Source organism: Silurus aristotelis (genome assembly GCF_946808225.1).
Source record: "Silurus aristotelis genome assembly, chromosome: 6".
Classification (NCBI taxonomy): Eukaryota; Metazoa; Chordata; class Actinopteri; order Siluriformes; family Siluridae; genus Silurus; species Silurus aristotelis.
In genome coordinates, this window is record NC_139579.1 from 20483418 (window position 1) to 20502555 (window position 19138).

At 40.1% G+C, this 19138-nt stretch overlaps 2 protein-coding genes across 3 annotated transcripts in view; one reads left to right on the top strand and one right to left on the bottom strand.

Moving 5' to 3' along the window:
• LOC310727555 (non-pathogenic pore-forming peptide amoebapore A-like) overlaps nucleotides 1-19138 on the bottom strand; it is a 133172-nt gene that overhangs the window by 87192 nt on the left and 26842 nt on the right. The gene's annotated exons all lie outside the window — the stretch shown is intronic.
• akap6 (A kinase (PRKA) anchor protein 6) overlaps nucleotides 1-19138 on the top strand; it is a 109995-nt gene that overhangs the window by 29733 nt on the left and 61124 nt on the right. For both annotated transcript variants that reach the window (XM_083544115.1, XM_083544116.1), the window contains exons 5-7: nucleotides 693-815; nucleotides 8634-8730; nucleotides 10844-11022. In XM_083544115.1, the coding sequence (XP_083400241.1) occupies nucleotides 693-815; nucleotides 8634-8730; nucleotides 10844-11022 (399 nt within the window). The remainder of the gene's footprint in view (nucleotides 1-692; nucleotides 816-8633; nucleotides 8731-10843; nucleotides 11023-19138) is intronic.

The window sequence follows — 19138 nt, forward strand, 5'->3', positions numbered from 1 at the left end:
TGGTCACACATCAGAACACCGCCAGCAGTTTTCCTTCAGCACATCAAGGACAAGTGCTGAATGACATTCTGCCAAGCACTGTCCATGTTAGATTAAAGCAACTTTGTGTACCCCAGACTTTATCAGCGATATCCGAATTGAAATTTTAAAGGCTCGCTTCAGCGAGTACTGATTGTCAAGCATCTGCGAGCCTCATAGCTGGATTTCACTTTAGACAGCACGTTACATCAGGAGAATTTAGATCCTTTTGTTTAAAAAATTCTTTAACTCACATGTTTGCAGAAAAAATGGAATATAGTTAATATTAAAGTTCAAAATATTTAATATAGGTAGGGAGAAATATGGAAATATACAGTAATATTAAGATTCATTCACATTTTGTAAATATTAATTTCACAAATTGTGTCAGAATACACTTGATATACAGTAATATATAGTAGATATAATTTTTAATGAATATATTACATTTTTTATGTTTTTTTAAATAATAAATTCAGTAAAAAAATATTTGTCATTATTATTTAATTATCTTTAGTGCTACTTAAATATACAATTTTAAAATAAATGTAAAAAATTTTATTTCTGGAAATAATCATTGTGTTCAAATAATTTTTGTATTATTATTATTACTATTGTTAATTGTATATATATGTGTGTGTGTGTGTGTCTGTTTGTTTGTTTATGTTGTTCAGGGCTTTGTCTCTAAGCTGGACGAGTTTATCTGCTGGTTGAGGGAAGCACTAGAGAGCACAGAGAACTGGACTCCACCACGAGCTGATATCAACAGCCTCAACCTTTACCTGGAAACACATCTTGTGAGTCCAACACAAATTCACACACACTAGCTTGAATCACATTGATGGGCCAAGCAGCTACACCGTAGTGTTTCCATCTTCCTTATTAATGAAATTCTTTCTCACAAACCCGAGATGCGCTCCCTAAAAGCTTGACAGTGGAGTCGTTACTTCTGTGTTCGAGTGAGAGCGATTGAAAGAGTACGTCCTCTCCCATACAGCACTAATCATTTATTTACTACACGATGAGGGTGACAAGGCTGGGCTGATACTGAACAGTTATTATATACTATAAAAATTGCAAAGGCTTCAAATTTCGGAGCATGAAAAAGCCTCATCACCATGTTCACTCTATTTTTACTCTTCTAAGAGAAACATCAAGTTGAGTTTTATTATGAAAGGCTGTACTCCTTCATACTGATGTAGAGATGTGCAGGTTTTTTTTTTCAGGTTTAATGCCAGACTCATAGTCCAGCTGCCACATGGAATGTGTGCGTGTGTGTGTTTGTGTGTGTGTGTGTGTGTGTGTGTGTGTGTGTGTGTGTGTGTGTGTGTTTGTGTGTGTGTGTGTGTAGCGTAGCTCTTTCCGGTACCCATGGGAGAATTATAACATGGGGGTTGACTGCAGGGGGAGAGGGAGGGCTGTGTTTATAAGGCATTGAGGGATGGTGTGAAATGAAACGGCTATTGATTGAGCTTGATGGTGGATCCAGGTCCCTGAATCACATTAACGAGGGACGTAGCAGTCTGTGTTGGCAAATGAGCAGTAGGAATTAGAACTTGCCATTACAGAGGGGACACACACACACACACACACACACACATAATTCAAAGACTTATAAAAGGAAAATAAAAAAAAGTATATGTATTAGGCTGTGGGCACATTGCAGGGCCAAGTGCACAGGTCTAATTTAACTTCATCTTTTTGATCGAGTGTGAACACTACTAAATCAAGCTGCATACACAAAAGAATTTCTGACAGAATGAAATTATGGTGACCAAATGTTGGCAAATAAAAGATGTGAATAAAATACATTTATATTGTAGGTAAAATTGGACTGAATCCATTTTTCTTTTCTCATATATAAAGAATCATGGATTTTGTTTTGCTGACTATTATGAAAAGCAAATATCAGATTGAATCTCTGACTTTTTTCATTTTTTATTTTAGCCTATTTTTATGTGTGATACTTTAAATTTATGTGATGTTTACACCACCCCTTCTCACTATGTATTGCAGTTTTGTGCTTGTGGGAAATAGTCTAGTGTAGAGCAGTGTTCTGGTGCATGTGATCAGATCAGGCTAGTTTTGTGCTTAGACTATTTAAATAACAGAATTGTGAACAACCTTTCAAAAAATGGATATTAGCAGTTTTTTCTGAAGATAATAATCATTCACAATCAATATATAAAATGACTGTAGTAACTACTGCAAAAATAATTTCACATACGTACATGGCTGACAAATTAAAGTAATTAGGTATGCTGTAGTGGAAGTTTAGCTGGCATGGAATGGGTTTACCTTTTTCCATTACAGCATTGCTGCAATTCATTAATATGTTATTCTGTCTGATCCCCTTTATCCTAGAACAAAGCGTTTTTATCATGATGGGAGTGGTCTCTTCAAGAAAACTCACTGAATAGACTGAGGAATATGAAAATGATTTAAATCTATGGCCTGATTTATTTATTTATTATTTTATTTTTCTGAACCATTTCAAATGGCTTCATACAACCAAGGACTAAGCAGAACAAATAAATATTGAGCACTTCTGTGCTTTGTCTAGTGAAATGAACAAGGGGTCACCTGATCAACCCAAATTGAAAAATGAATTGTCTCCTTCTTAGCACAGATGAGTCTTGTTTGGAGTACCAATGTATAATATATATATACTAAAACCTTGAGCATCAGCCGATTTAGATATCAGCCATTCAATATTGTTGTCTTTAAAATCCACTAAGCTTTCAAATTTATTTTGAGCTGATGCCTTTCACATTTATACTTACTTTGGAAATATAATACTGTATATTGGAATACGATGTAAAAGTGTAAAGAATAGCAAAGAAAACAAATGAGGAAAATCATTTTATATGTAAACATTTTCCAGATCCAATTCTACTTGACACAGTATCCAATATGCGATATGTTGTTTTGATTTCCATTTTTTGCTCATTCTGGCCTATCTGTAGCCATTTTCCACTATTGTGTATGTTCACAATTTATACAACAGTTAGTTCTGGTCCACTAATTTGAATGGATGAGCAGTGTTTCAGCAGTGCATATATTTACTATGAGCTCATCGGGATGTTTTACTGTTTGTATCACTCCAATTGTTCGCCATGTGAAAATTCCAGTTCTAGGGTCAGTCCTGTTTCTACAGTAGAGTTTGCGACAGCATAAAAGCTTGTCAGAGGAAAATAAAAAGGGAGCAGAAATGCAATTTCCCCGGAATAACACAGACCTGATTATTTTATTCATGACTAAAATGAACAAACTTATTAAAGACCAATTTATAACAAGAGCATTGCTGGAGCATATTTGTGCTTCTGTTAAATCCAATAATTCAATCTGTGCCAGCTGTGAAATGCAGCCTTAAAAAAACCCTTTTCTTCTATGCTGTCCACCATGCTTTTTCATTGCATGTAAGTGAAGCAGAAACACCACCTAAATTCATTCAAATTAATAAAGAAAATTGATATTACTCTGATAGTAATCCACTAATTTATGTAATTGTCATGCCGCCCAATCCTGTTAGGCTACCACCAACATTTTCATTCAAATTTGCACTTTATATGAAGTTTGTCACTCTGTCCCATTTCCAGATCTTGTGTTATGCTTATGATTTAGTGCTGTACATTTGGACCCACTCAAAACTTATTAAGTGATCTAACAACTCTACACCATACATTAATGAAATAGTATTTTTTTGCGAGTAAAATTGTGTTTTTTGCTAGTGTAAAGTAGATTATCTACAAGGCCCTTGGGCATGGGGATTGAACTTGAGTTGAGCAGAGATCACAAAGTGCAGAGAAACCCATTTTTCAAAACTTTCAAAACACGAGTTGCTTAAAATGCAATCAGACATAGTGAGTACATAACTGCAGAACTAAGAGCGGCCAGTTCTACTGATAAAAACAAGTATTTGGTAAAGGATAATACTTTAATATAACTCATATACTGATAATAACTCATTTACTGTTTTGTATACAGGGTATAGGCTGCTATGCACAATAACACAAGTTTTGTGTTTTACACCGTGGTGAATATATTCATCCCCTTTTTTCAAACTGTGGATTTTAGACTGTTGACATAGAGAATAAAAACGTATTCTTGTATCCAAGCTGCCAAGTTTATTACACTACTACTGAAATATTGACGTAAAATCAAGTGAAGGAAGAGGAAAAGATATTTTCTGTAAGTCCTGTTGGTCGGTTGGTTATTGCTACCACTAAAAAAATCGATATGAAATCTGTAAGTGAAATCGAATCATATGTTATTACGGAAACGTTACTGTGCCGCACTGCGCACACTCGGATCTTTAAAGCGAATGAGAGGAGCCGATTTGAAAGTAGAGTTTGGATTGGATGTTACAGAAGCATGATTAAACTTACCTCAATATAATAATAATAATGTATTCATTTAAACCTGATCCTTTTTTCCCCCACATTTGTGCTGCTTCCATGTTTCCAAATACGGTCATGAAAATACCAAAACGTATCACATGCCGAGCTCTGCTTGCTCGGCATGTGACTCGGCAGAGTCTTTACATTGAAATTTCATCAAACCACAACACACAAACCCCATTGCTCCCCAGACACTGCCTAAACTAATAGTATTCTTTTGCCTCTATCTATCACCCTTTTTTTCACACCCGCAGACACGTGTGTGTGTGTGTGTGTGTGTGTGTGTGTGTGTGTGTGTGTGTGATTTGGGGATTAGGCAGGAGAAAGCTTGTGGTCCAGTGGTTGCTTCGTCACATCTATTGGTGTCACGTCAGTGATAACCTGGGTGCCCCACTGTCAGGTCTGAGCAGAAGAGTCAGAGTGTGCGAGCAGAGCTGCCTACCTGCTCCTGCAAACAATTCATACACAACAAAACACTCACCAACAACAACAGAACACACCTCACATGCCAAGCCCCTGACACACACGTTTGATTACATACATACACACACCAAACACACACACACACACACACACACACACACACACACACACACACACACACACACACACACACACACACCCACACACACACACCAAACACACACTCCAGGACACAGGAGAAGGTCTCAGTTTCGCCTGGGAAATTTATGCAGATTATATTTCCTCTATGACTTCAAGTAGTGAAGGTAAAGGATTTTAAAAAGGAAGCAAGGGCACTTTGCATGTGTCGAGAGTGATCATGCACTCCAAGAAATTGTCCTCTCTTCTAAAGCTTTAGAGCAGCAGGAATCTATAAGAATCTATATGAATGCTGCATTAAATATAACCTGATCTCATAAAAAAGATGATATGCATAGGATTTAATATGATTGTAATATAAATTCCCTGGCTTTAATTAAGCTGTAGCATTTGATTTCATCATACTTATTTTCCATTCTCCAATTAATATATGATAATGTATGATAGCATTGAAAGTCCTTTCCACATGGACCTAGTTCATATTAGCATTCATATTGTTTTTTGGTTTTTTTTTTAAACACATTCTGTCAGTGACAGATATCTGCTTCGTGAGGCTTTTGTTTATTTGTTTACTCGTTTTTAAGGCGTTTAGGTCTGTAAAGGATATCAATTCAGTCTGTATTCCAAGCCATAAATAAGCGCTCTTCACACTTGCTCTCGTCTGTCATCGGTGATAGATGTGCATGTGTGCTGATCCATCACCAGCGTATCCCCCTTACCCCCATCTCTGCATCAGAACCCACTGCCTTTCGTAACCTTCTCATCTTCCAGCCTTCACCCAGGCAGCCAAAAGTATTGGACACTTCATTTAGCATATGTGCAATTCATATTCATTTAGCAAACCTATAAGAAGTTTTATCGCTTTTGGGGTCAAGTCACATTATTTTTCTCTACATCCGAGCTGGCTATTACCAGTACCATTTTGTCAAAATACATTTCTCTTTCTCATACATCAAAATGTTAAAGTTAATTGTACACTGAAAGTATTAGCAGTGATCAAATCTTAGTTACAAGACTGTAGTGATGGAATCAAAATGAAGTGTTTAGAGAACATTTAAAAAAATGAGTTCATCAAGTAAGATAATTTCTGATTTTACTTTAAGAAGGTTAAGTTTGAGCTTAATATAATGTGTCTTTAGATATGTGCTAAAAGTCGTATTGCTTTTGGTGGAGGACTCACACACACACACACACACACACACACACACACACACACACACACACACACACACACACACACACACACACACACACACACACACACACACGCACGCAACAGAGGAAGAGAGTATTTCAGAAAACTATCCCTGCTTATATAAACTTAGTAGTCCACTCTGTAAAGCCCCAGAGTTGCATAACGCATTGCACAAACCAGGCATAGGTCAGTCTCTGCCTAAGACCCTATGGCCTTCAGATGAAGTTTGTACACTTTTCTGGCCAACAAGCATCAGAATTTGTCTTTGGCTTTTAGCTGGAAATCAAAACAGTGTTAGGTATAGTCACTACACTCACAATTGTGACTCTTGTCACATAACATCTACCAAGCAAGAAAAAAATAAAAACAAATGCTTTTTAATAATTGCTGCTCATGTACATAAACACCGACTCCCTTCTTCTCCATACATGTACTCACAGCTGGCATTGATTTGCTAATGTTGCTGTGATTGACAGGGGAAAGAGGATATGCCATCCCTCCCAGCCAGAGAGCTCGGCCAATTTTGCTCTCCTGGATTCCAAGCTGTGATCTCCTAATGATAGGGCCGGTGCTCTTGATGGCACCGTTGTATGTAATATTCAAGATTTTTGTTTGAATATGTTACTGTTGAATAAACAGGATAAACAAAAAGGTCTCTGTTTGGTTTTCTGCCCTTGGCTCAAATGGGCTTTTTTTGTGAAAAATACAAGATGTTTGCCTGAAATGTACTGGATTGTGAGAGTAAGCACTGCATCCACAGTTGGAGAGGAGGCACATCATCTATTATTGAAGGCAAGGAGGCTTGTTTATTATTTTTTTTATTCCAGTTAATTGTTAGTACCATGGCTATATAGTCATAGAGACTTGATGTACTGTATAGTTAAGCTGAAATAGATAGTCATACATGCAAACAGAGTGATTCCTAGCAAGGTAGAAATAATTAATTATATCTGCCAGTAGACATTCTGATGTACAGGAATGAAGGCTGGTAAGCTGCATGCAGAACACTGGCGAACATGGATATTGTCAGAGAGACAGGCACAGACAAAGAGGCCTCTCCTCTAGACAGAGGCATAGGGAAAGATAGAGGGATGCTCAGATAGCTAATGGCAGCTCCGGGCTCTCTCGGCAGGACCAGTCAGATCAGACCAGCTGGTAATGGTGTGAAACAGGGCTGGGAGAGATGTGAGGAGATGAGAATGGAAGGGGAAGATGGCCCTAGGCACCTTACTGCAGGCCGCCTCATGGGATCGCTCTCCCTCCACAATCTCCACTCCTGCCTCACATCTTCAACCACACAGCACCCCCCCACCTCTCCTCCAGGAGCTGGGATAATGCTCTCTACACTTTGATTACACTTAGCAAGTGGAGAGCCCTCTGTTGGGTATTATCAAAACCAATCAACATGAAAGTTTGTGCTACGGCAGTGGCACCCACGGAGAGAGGCGGCAAGGAGGTGTGTGTGTGTATGTGTGTGTGTGATTGTGTGTATGTGTGTATAGAGAATTTGGGAAAGCAGGGGAAAAGGGAGTGTAGTAGTTGAAATAGAGACATCAGAATAAATGGACAGGCACTCGGGGGAAGCGCACACGCCCGAGAGTTATGGGATGCACGTCTGATGGATCCTTTGAGCCAGGAAGGCTGGTGTGCTATTGTATCACTCTTTTTAGAGAAGAAAAAAGAGACAGAGAGAAGAAAGAGTAAAACAGTTTTCCCTTGCTGAATGGAGTGTGCTTCTGAGGTCATTTTCTGGAGGGCACATCTGTGGGAGAAATGGCTTCAGTTTTATAATGTCATTTGAATATTAGTTTATGCCATGGATGATGTATTAGAGGGACGTCTGTCATTTGTTAATAATTCAGCACGCCACAGATAGCAGGGTTGACTCAGACAAATACGCGGAGAAGGAGAATAGAGGCTCCAATGCACAGAGGCGCGGCGCTTTATGAATAATGTGTGTTTGAGGTCTGGGAGTGTGTGAAGGATCTTTGGAGGTTGTGTGAAGCCAGTGTGTCAAGAGATTATGTGCATTTTCAGCAATTGCACAAAGGCCCCTAATGTGACTTATGAGCATTTGTTTCAAGAGTGCAGATGAATTGAGATGAAAGGAGACAGTGCTGCCGGTGGGGTGTGTGTTTGTGAGAGAGAGAACGAGAGAGCGTGAAAGAGAGAGAGAGAGAGGTAACACAGAGACTCTGACAACTGAATGTGGGACTATTTGAGTTAAAGAGAAAATTTTTCAGCTTATATCATGTGCATATGTGGGTTTGTGCATGTGTGAATGAAAGACATAGGGAGTGTAAACGCATGAGGGAATGTGTGGAAGATAAACGGAGTGTGAGGATATTTCTCTGCACAGAGATATCATGCTGTGTGTGTTTCTCTTCTTCGTTTTGTGTGTGTGTGTGTGTGTGTGTGTGTGTGTGTGTGTGTGTGTGTGTGTGTGTGTGTGTGTGTAGGGCTTCAAGCTGAACGTGGACAGTCACTACGCTCTGAAAGACAGTCTACTGGAGGAGGGGAGGCAACTGCTGGAACTCATCACCTGCCACAAATCAGGTAGTGCACCAGCAAGCTGCACATTTATTATTAATATTTATATTAACATACTGACCTTCAGAATTTATAAATCCTCAAATAACCGCTTCTCAGCCGCCGCCGCTACTGCGCACTCGCCTTTTCACATCCACTCTGTGCGCGTCTGGCTGAATTGAGTTGTGGGATAAAGCGGCGAGTGGAATGTGAGCAGACGCAATAGTGCAGTGCCCTGTATGAAGAGAGCTGGAATTAAGAACAGCGGGAGCCAAAGTCAAAGGCCACCTACTAGACTAGCTATCACATCCCCCTCTATCCCAGCCTTGTTTTCTCTTCCTCAATCTTTCTTTTTTCCTCTATTTCGCTCCATGGCTATTTCCCTGAAGCGTCTGTCAGAGTGCTGCGCAAATGTACAAATCCACTAAGCTGACCTCCCTGTCAGCTGGTTAAGCCAGAAACTATTAAATATGCAGATGGCCGCCCGGAGCAGGACTGTTCTTACCGTGCCCATCAGACCATGCCATACCAGCTCCCTCATACCAATCCCCTAAAACATGCACACACATATACACACACACACACACACACACACACACACACACACACACACACACATATACATCTAATCTCATTTGGCTTGGAGCATCCTCTCAGTGTATATATTAGACATTGTCATTATAAGTAAATCTCCTCCCAACACTCCACCCTGGCCCCTAATACCTGGTTTCCTAGCAACTCAGCAAATCCAAGCTTTCAGCAGGTGCGAGAGGTGGCATGGTGCTACACTCAATAGACAAAAACTCCTCATGCACACAGAGCATTGCGGCACTCCTGCCCCTCATGTGTGTGTTTTTAATTACCTTGAGCAGGATTTGGAGTGAGCAGACTGTGTCAATGGCAGGAGTCATGTCTCTAGAAATGGCTCTGCGTGCACAGGAATTAATGCAGAACTTGCAGTCAAGGCTATTATAGTTAATGAAAACTAAACCTTCAATAACAATGCACCAATTTTTTTTATTGGAGAAAAAATTTATTTTAGCAATTAACATTATGGAGAGTGTGTTTGTCTTTCATACCAAAAGTCCATGTTTAAATCAAAGACAGACAATGCTAAACCATAATCCAAGCTGAAAAACAAGTAAACAAATAAAACGAAAAAGTAAAACTAATAAGTCACCAGTAAGGCTTAGTATTGCAGAGATACTTGGTACCAATTCATCCTACCAAAGAAATTCATCCTACCAAAGCAAAATATGTACACGCCAACTAATTAGATGGCAAATGAGGAACTTGTTTGCAATCAAATAGCAACTTGCAACAAAACAAAGAGAGCCTGGCAGTATTACCATATGCGAGCCATGATGCAATAGGAGGATATCCAGACAATAATTAATAATTGTTCATTCAAAAACTATGACTAAATCGACTGAAACTGGAATTATTTCTTTTAAAATGATTGAAATCAAACAAAAAAGCAGGTGTGAAAGAAATTTATTTTTTTCACATTCCTACACAGTGTATTCATGCATTTATAAATTAAAAATATATCACAATAAAATAAAGATATACTGGCTAATGTACAAAGTGGTTGAAAAGGAAAAGCCTCACCATTTCCCAGCTTCTGATTAGTTTCTCTACCGAGACATTAAAATTGACATTAAACTATCAAAATATCATTCTTTGTCTACATCATACCACTCCTTATATGATGGAGATGCTGATGGTAGTGATTAGGCTAATGTTTGGAGTATTATTAGTGGCGATGTAGATGCACTTGCTGTGGTGAAGATGAGGGAATGTGTGTAGGGGTGGTGCTTAAATGGGAGGCATGATGAATGGAGGAATCTCAGCACATTAAAGACTCGTTAAAGGCGACTAGTGGGAGACTTGTGTGTGGGGGACTTGCTGGACCTCTGCACTGCTGAGCAGGGATTCACCACACTTACTAATACTTTGTGTATGTGCATAAGAACAAGGTCTGAATTTTCCTTTGTGGTTTCGTTTCATTCGAATGTATGCTTAAGTTTACAAAGTAAAAAAAAACTATTAAAGCATATAGTCTGCATTTGAATACATTATCTTCTTTGGAAACTTGTGTGTATGAATGGGAATACAACGTCTGTGTGTATACGTGCAGGCCTCCGGGACATACTCCAGATGATCACGCACCAGTGGCAAGAGCTTCAGAGGCAAATCCGCCGGCAGCACAGTTGGATGCTGCGCGCACTGGACACCATCAAAGCCCAGATTCTGTCCACTAAGACAGACAAGACCCCTAAAAACACAGAGGACCCCAATCTCCTTGCCAGCTCTGAGGTATGGTCGATTAACCCAGCCAGACGGTTAAATCTCAGACCCATTTCCTGCACTACATCCCTCTTTGGCTCCTTTCTTCTCCCCTCCTTCCAATCCCTCTTCACTCCACTTAGCTAGCCCGCAGCTATCCACTGCTCACTCAGCAAAATAAACAAACGCTGGGCAGGGAAGGGCTGCCGATTAGCATAGGAAAGGGCTGCAGGATCATGGTCTAGCATTATCACTAGCTGTATAAATTGGGAAAGAATACAGATACAGGGAATTCCTGTACATAAATAAGAGCTAATGTCTGTGTGGTTGCAGGAATAATTTGCGAGCCTTTTGCCTCTCACACGCACACAAACACACAATTATGCCAGGCCATGTGCGAAACCCAATTTATACCTTGCACTTAATGTGTAATTGCAGGGGTAGTCATTCTAGGTACCAATTTCTCTTTGTTTAATTGTCAATTGTGATTAGGTAATTGCACTCCAATTAGATGTTGCGTTTTATGACGAGGCCTTGGGTGCAGTGGCAGGGAGCGAGGGATCCCTGAGTTTGTGTGTGGAGGATGCAACAGTGCTGCTTTTTTTTCCCTCAGGAGGTTGAGCTTCTCTAGAAGAGCAAGATATATACATAACTCCTCTCTCGCTTTATCTGCAACTCGTATCGAGCTCCCCAGTCTCTTTTTTCCTTCTCTCGTTACCTCCTTCCTCAACACTGTGCTCTCTTTTGTGGGCGGCATAACTAAGCGAGGTGCTTTTTTAAATTGTTTTGTTGCAATTAGAAGTCACCACAATCAGTGTGATCAGTCAGCGTTGACAGCCATTAGCCGCTTGGTTATAGCGAATTAACCGAGAGAGAGGAGCAAGTGATTCATTATCTCAGAGCTGTTAATGATGATCAGATGCATCGCCTAATTAGAGGCAGGCCGAAGAAGTGGGAGGAAGGTCACCCAAGGAGCCACAAATCCCATCGTGTTTGAATAGGGCTGTGTTTAAGACAGGGGTGGGGGGTAAATACATGCAGGAGGTGTTTGAGTTTAAGGCCATTGGTAGCACTGGTTGGCATTCTGACACTCGTCTCAGCATGTCTGCCATGTCGAAGCCATGAAAACCTGTTGTGCTTTAATTTAGAGCTCAATGTGGTGTGAAGCTTTATCCCACCCCAAAAATGTGCTCAACCTTCATCCATTGGTAGAAGCCTGACCTTTAGAAGACATCTTTTCTAAAAAAAAAATATATGAGTTCCCTGTCTGTGTTTACAGCTAGGTCTGTCTCCATGCCTGTCTCCATGCCTTGTCCTGTGTTAGTAGCATATTCCAGGTTTGTATATGCACCCAGAGGTCATGTTTATTTTGATGAGAAATCTCAATAGAAAATGTCTTAATTGCGTGTCTCAAACTATTTTATGGCCTATTGAGCCATGCTGATGGAGGTATAGGGAATTCTTAGTGCTCATTTGGGTCCACATTTCTCTGACTAAACAATATACGGGTAGCGCTTTCAAGGCGGTGTTTTTTGACAACGCGCCTCCCCCAACCTCACCATTAATTTCTGCACTACAACAGGTGTTGCTTGAGGTTATTAATTTGCTTTGGTTAAAAAAACGGCACACCGATGAGCAATGTGCGCTGTCATAGACGTAATATACGCGCTGCCCAGACATGAAGCCTTTCCCCAGAACGCCATTAAGGTGTGTGCAAAGCAGGGCGAATCTCTCCTGACAGCAATTACGCTTTGTTATTATTGCTCTGAACATATGCTCCGATCCACATTTTGGTGTTATGGAATTATTCTCTAAGAGACCTTAAAATCCCAGCAAGGGCTGGATGTTGGTCAAATGGTAGTAGGAGTTGAAGAAAAAGAAGGGAGTAAGCACACAAGAAATAGCAGCGTATGTGGTGATTAATAGTGCGGTACAACAGAATGATAGGAATTAGTGTCTGTTGCTTTGGCTCTATTGTTACACAAAGTCATTGAATTCGATCCAGAAAGAGGCAGAAAAAAAATGTAGACGAGATCAATAAGCAGCAACGCGGAGCATCGAGTCTCAGTAACAATATTCTTAGATTGTACAAAAAAAATTAGGTAGTCTTTCTTATTTCCATGGTAAAGCATCGCAGTAGCATTTTATGCTTTAGTGAAATGTAAGGATATATATGTGCATAGTAAGATGATTTACATGTGTGCAGGTATTTTGGTGATGTTGGAATTGCTCAGATTATTAACATTGACTGAATATGCCATAGAGTCACATCCAGTTTAGGGTTAATGTCTTGCTGTTTTTATGTGAGACACCATAAGTAACCACCTGGACCTCTTGTCACAACCCCTGTAGTTTGCACACTCCACTTAAAATTACACTCCATACCTTCTGTGGTTATATATTTGCCTGATTTTGTCAGTGTGTCCCTAAATAGCAGCTGTAGTTAAAGAAAATGTGAGAGGTGCAAAAGAATCATGAGCATACTGCATAGACACCACTTTCAGCCGTCTTCCGATTAAAACGTGCTATTTATTTATTTATTTTGTTGTATGCTGGGCAGTCTAATCCTGTACCCAGCTTGTCAAAATTGCCTCAAGGTCAACAACCTCGTCATGAAACGCCAACATTACTGTGATATTTACATATATAATTTCCAGCCAGGCATTTCCTGATGCAACCCTGCCCTCTTGGTTTATCAGAGTGTTAGGGACCTCCACGGCTCATTGGAGACCTCGTGCTTTGCTTAAAGCGCTCTACGTATCAGCGTTGCAAGCTTGATCCCTGCCAGGTGTCTGTGGCATATTCCGCTACTGTCATATGGATGTGTATATGTAAAAGGCAAGAAGGCCGCTTATCAGAGTCTGCTTGGAGACAGCTTGTCCGCCCCAGGGCTGCCATTTCACCCCTCTCTCTCTCTTTCTCTCTCTCTCTCTCTCTCTCTCTCTCTCTCTCTCTCTCTCTCTCTCTCTCTCTCTCTCTCACTCTGTCTCACTCTCTCTCTGGCGGTGTCTCTAACGGTGGGAGGAAAAAAGGGGCTGCAGGCACCTCAGCCATCTCCGTGCTACTCGCTGGCATATGTTAACAGCCGCCGTGTCACAGCACACAGCCCTATCATGCATATGGAGGGAGTCTTAGGTATATCAAAGTCACCATGCTTTAAAAGTGACCCGGGGTTATTGCTTGTGAAAATGAAATTACACGAGGTGGCACTTAAACTCTGGCAGAGGAACGTCGCCTGCACCTCACCCCAGTTTATAGGTACTCTTCACTTTCATGGTCAGGGTTGCTCTAAATCTAACATTAGTGCTAACTTTAAGAATTCAAATTGAACATTTTAGACTTTGATGCATATTTAGGTGCAGGTTTTTTAGAGGTATAATTTCGCTATGCTGGGATATGGATGATTCGGTTGTGGGGGAAGGGGGTTGGGGTTAAATCAGGACTTTTGTACATTCTTAGCATTTTCTTTGAGTTTGTAATGTTGTCCTTAACATTTTGCATTTATGTGCAAGAAAGTAACTCTACAAAAATATGTGTAAAACTGTACTTATATACATATATAACATATATATATACAAGTGTTTGTGGACCTAATCGATCGATCGATCGATGGAATCTATCTATATCTATCTATCTATCTATCTATCTATCTATCTATCTATCTATCTATCTATCTATCTATCTATCTATCTATCTATCTATCTATCTATCTATCTATACATTTGTGCATCCTTTGAGTTTAATAGTTTTTGTCTAAATCACATTCGTCTACATGCTCTGAAAAAAATGTTTATTGGGCTTAAGTGAAAAATGAAATACAATCAACGATCCAAATAGGTAGTAATTTGTTTCTGTTCTCTTTGCATGCATTAGCATGCAACGGCACTCCAGCTGTAATTTATAAAGTGATTTAATATTGACATACCTCTCTAAGTGTTTTTTGCCGATGGCAGTTTGACAATTGGAATGAATGTTTTATGAAAAAGTTAATAGTGCCTAGTTTTGCAGACAGTTTCAAATATTTAATCACACAAACGATATGAATTAATATGCAGGTAGGGTTGAACTTATGTTAAACCCCCCCCCCCCCATTCACATTAGGTGCATGAGTGCTGTGTTTTGAAATTAATATTGTTAGTAAATGCAAATTGGACGGCAGAACATTAGCAAACACTACGTTTTTCATAACGTGTCTCACTGTTTTTGGATCAGATATTACGTCAATTCTCTAAAAATACTTCTTCTATTTCTTTGCCTACTTAGCGAATTTTATTTCAGTTTTCCTGAATACATACAATTCTACTTTTACCAAAAGCTTCATATTTTATTATAATTTGTCCTTTGGCTATATATGATACTTGAACAAGTCAAGAATATAAACCAGATGTTTATATTTCATTCCTATTTTGCCTACTGCACTTGGCATTCAGATCAAAGATGATCTAACTTGCTTGCAAACAAAGTAACAATGCACACTTTAGGCAGCGATTATTAGAATTAGAGTGCCTTTCTGAAAAGGCACAGTGCAACAGGAAACTATTTTGATTTTGATTTCCTTTGTGGTTATCAGTTTTTCCACACGCAATGCCAGCAATGTTTAATGACTTCAGTCCAAATTTGATAAAGACTAATCTGATAACCCTGCTGTGATACTGAGGTGTAGTGCTATTGGGAGTACTTGACTTTCTCACTGCTGTAGAAAAAAACCCTCAGTATAATTAAGCCAACACTGGAATTAGACTATCTTTAAGAAGCCAGACAAATGTTTCCACACTTTTATGCTTGCTATTATTTCAGCGCCAGCGCTTACACTTAATCGTTACAATCACATCAAATAAATTTTATATCAATATCAATATACTACGCAATATGGATAAAAGTACTGGGACAAATGACTTTTCCTGCAGTATATGGTTCTTGCCCAGACTTTTACCTCAAAGTCGGAGGTGCAGGATGTCATTAAACGTGGAAGCGTTAAATTTTCCCTCCACTTGAATTAGGAGACCCAAACCTGTTCCAGAATGACAGTGCCTTTATGCACAATAAGGTTTACATGAGTTGGAGTGGAAGATCTTGAATGGCCTGCTATAGAGCTCTGCTCTCAACCCTATCACATTTGGGATAAATTGAAACTTTGGCTGCACCTCAGGCCTCCTCATCCTACATCAGTACCTACTAATGCCTGTGGGGCTGAATAAGCTCAAATCTCCATAACTACACAAAATAAATCTAGTGGAACCAAGAGTGGAGGTACAGTTACAGCATGATGCTGCCACCACCATGCTTCACTGTAGGGATGGTATTGGCCAGATGATAAGCGTTGCCTGGTTTCCTCCAGACATGACGCTTGGCATTTAGGCCAAAGAGTTTAATCATTGTTTCATGAGACCAGAGAATTTTGATTCTCTTTTGGCAAACTCCAGATGGGCTGTCATGTGACTTACTGAGGAGTGGTTTCCGTCTGTGCACCCTAACATACAGGCCTGATTGGTGAAGTGCTGCAGAGATGGTTGTTCATTCAAGAAAGGTTCTCCTCTCTTCACAGAGAAACGCTGGAGCTCTTTCAGAGTGACCATCGGGTTCTTGGTAACTGACTGAGGCCCTTCTCCCCATGATCACTCAGTTTGGCCAGTCGGCTTCACCCAGGAAGAGTCCTGGTGGTTCCAAACTTCTTCTATTTACAGATGACGGAGGCCACTGTGCTCATTAGGACCTTCAATGATTCAGAAATTTTTCTGTACCCTTCTCCAGATCTGTGCCTTGATACATTCCTGTCTCGGAGGTCTACAGACAAGTCCTTGGTTTGTGCTCTGACATGCACTGTTAAATGTGGGACCGTGTGTGCCTTTCCAAATCAATTTACCACAGGCGGACTACATTCAAGTTGTAGAAACATTTGAAGGATGATCAGTGGAAACAGGATGTACCTGAGCTCAGTTTTAAGTGTCATGACAAAACGATTATTTTTGTTTTTTATTTGTATTAAATTTGCTAAGATTTCAAACAAGCTTCTTTCACCTAGTCATTATGGGGTATTGTTTGTAGAATTTTGAGGAAAATTTATGAAATTTTGGAATAAGGCTGTAACATAACAAAATGTAAAAAAACAAAAGTGAAGAACTGTGAATACTTTCTGGATGCACTGTATACATTTTGGGTACAAACATATCATTCACCTCTCACCAGCCATTGTAAACTCATTATCGCAGTGATCTAATCTTTCCATTTGTCCCACGATTCAGTGTATGCATTTTGAGATACTTTTCTGTTTGGGGTTGTAAAGTGTGTTTGGGTTACCTTAGCTTTCTTGCCAGCACAACCAATGCTGCCATGTGATTGGCTGAATGGAGTATTACATGATCAAGCTAATAAGGTAGTCAGTCAATTTAGTCAGTTGATTGGTGACACTGAATCGCCCCAAGTGTGAATAGGTACGTAAAATTAGGTGCGTGAAAATGTCTATAAATCTGTGTGTATGTGTTAAGTGTCATGCTTTTTCACTTTATTTTAGGCTCAGTTCTGGGTGTCATCTGTCCTAAAAAAAAAAATTGTTAAAAGCTAGTGTTGAATTGTTCATCTGTATAGAATCCGATTTACTCTTGATTACTACCACGCATTGAGAAGTGGTTCGATTTACAGCGTAAGTCCAAGTCCATATCTGTGTTCATACTAATTGAAGCAGATTCATTCATTTTGTCTTAAATCCTTCATGTTTTGACTTAGTTGGTGACATGGGTCATTGAAATGTTTGTTCATTTGCTAATAGCAGCAGCACTCTAAAATGCTGTCGTTGGTTATTGGGTCGTCTAGTGAGCGTGTGATTGGGATCTGCAGGCTATGACTGCAAGGAGCGAACATCAATATCTGCATGGCTTTCTCTCCCTCTCCCTTTCTCTCTCTCTTTCTCTTTTTCTCTCTAAGCACTTAGCCTTCAGTCAGCGTAGAATAATTGTCAATGAATATTTAACAAGCCTTCAGCAGGAAAGAGAGCCATCTGAAAGGAATTGGTGGGTATATTATTAATACCGGAGGTGTTAGAGATACACTGTAGTCAGTGGACCAGAGTGCACAGTGGATTAGCAATTGAGCATGATGCAGTTGTGAATAAACTCATTTCGCTATTTAGGCCACCATCCGCCCGTTTGGGGGGGGGGTTGTTGTGGGCGGTTTGGGGGGTTGTATGTTTTGGCTAAAAACGCAGCCATTCAGTATTCGCACTTTAGTCAAAAGTTTTTTCCAAGGTTTTCCTAGGCCGAAGCTTTTGCTCGCCGTGTTGTCACTGGTTCTTTGTTCTTCATATTCAGCCTGTTTCTTTGCCTGTATCTCTAATGCTTATGGCCAATCTGCTAAACATAAAAGTGTCATCCATGTTATGAAATATGAGCGGTGGAATTACCGTATCACGGCTGCTGATTTAAGATTGCCTTTCAGGTGAGACGCGCAGAAACGCATCCTATCACACCTCCTCTGAGATCTCTCTGACTGCCAAAGGAGCCTTTTGCCGCCCCCCCCCCCCCCCACCTTCTTCTCGCTCTGTCTCTTTTTCTCGTTCTCTTTCTCTCCTGTCTTGAAGTGATATAAAATTATAATGTCTGCCCTCTGGATCTCTTCCTCCTGAAATCTGGCCAAAGCGCTGAAGCTGCATGTGCTAGCTGCTATGCATGAAAAGCAAAACAGGAGGATGGAAAAGAGGCCGAAGGGGGAGAAAAATAAAAAACCCTCTCATGAAATACATTCTGAAGCACTCAGATATAGAAGTGACACACTTCTCTTCTGCGGTTGCATGTGCATCTCACAGGTGCAGTGTACGACAAAAAAAAAACAAAAAAAAAAACGTTTTTTTACCCTGTGTAGGTGAGTGCTTTGATAAACGTAACTATTTCTCTTCATATTTGATGGCCAACACGGACAGATGCTGCAAGCAGTTAAAAAAATATATACTAGGTAGAATCAGTCCTGGTGCTCATAGCAGAATCTGTTGCTCTGGTCTGTTTGGGATGATGCAAGTGTAAAGGCAGGCTGGCGCAGCTGAAGCAAAGGAGTGGTTGATGCATCTTTTAAATAGTGTCACGCAGCGGCTGAAACAACCCGCCTTATCTCGAGGCGTGCTGCATTCGTCGCATGTCCTTGAATGGGAACAGTTTAT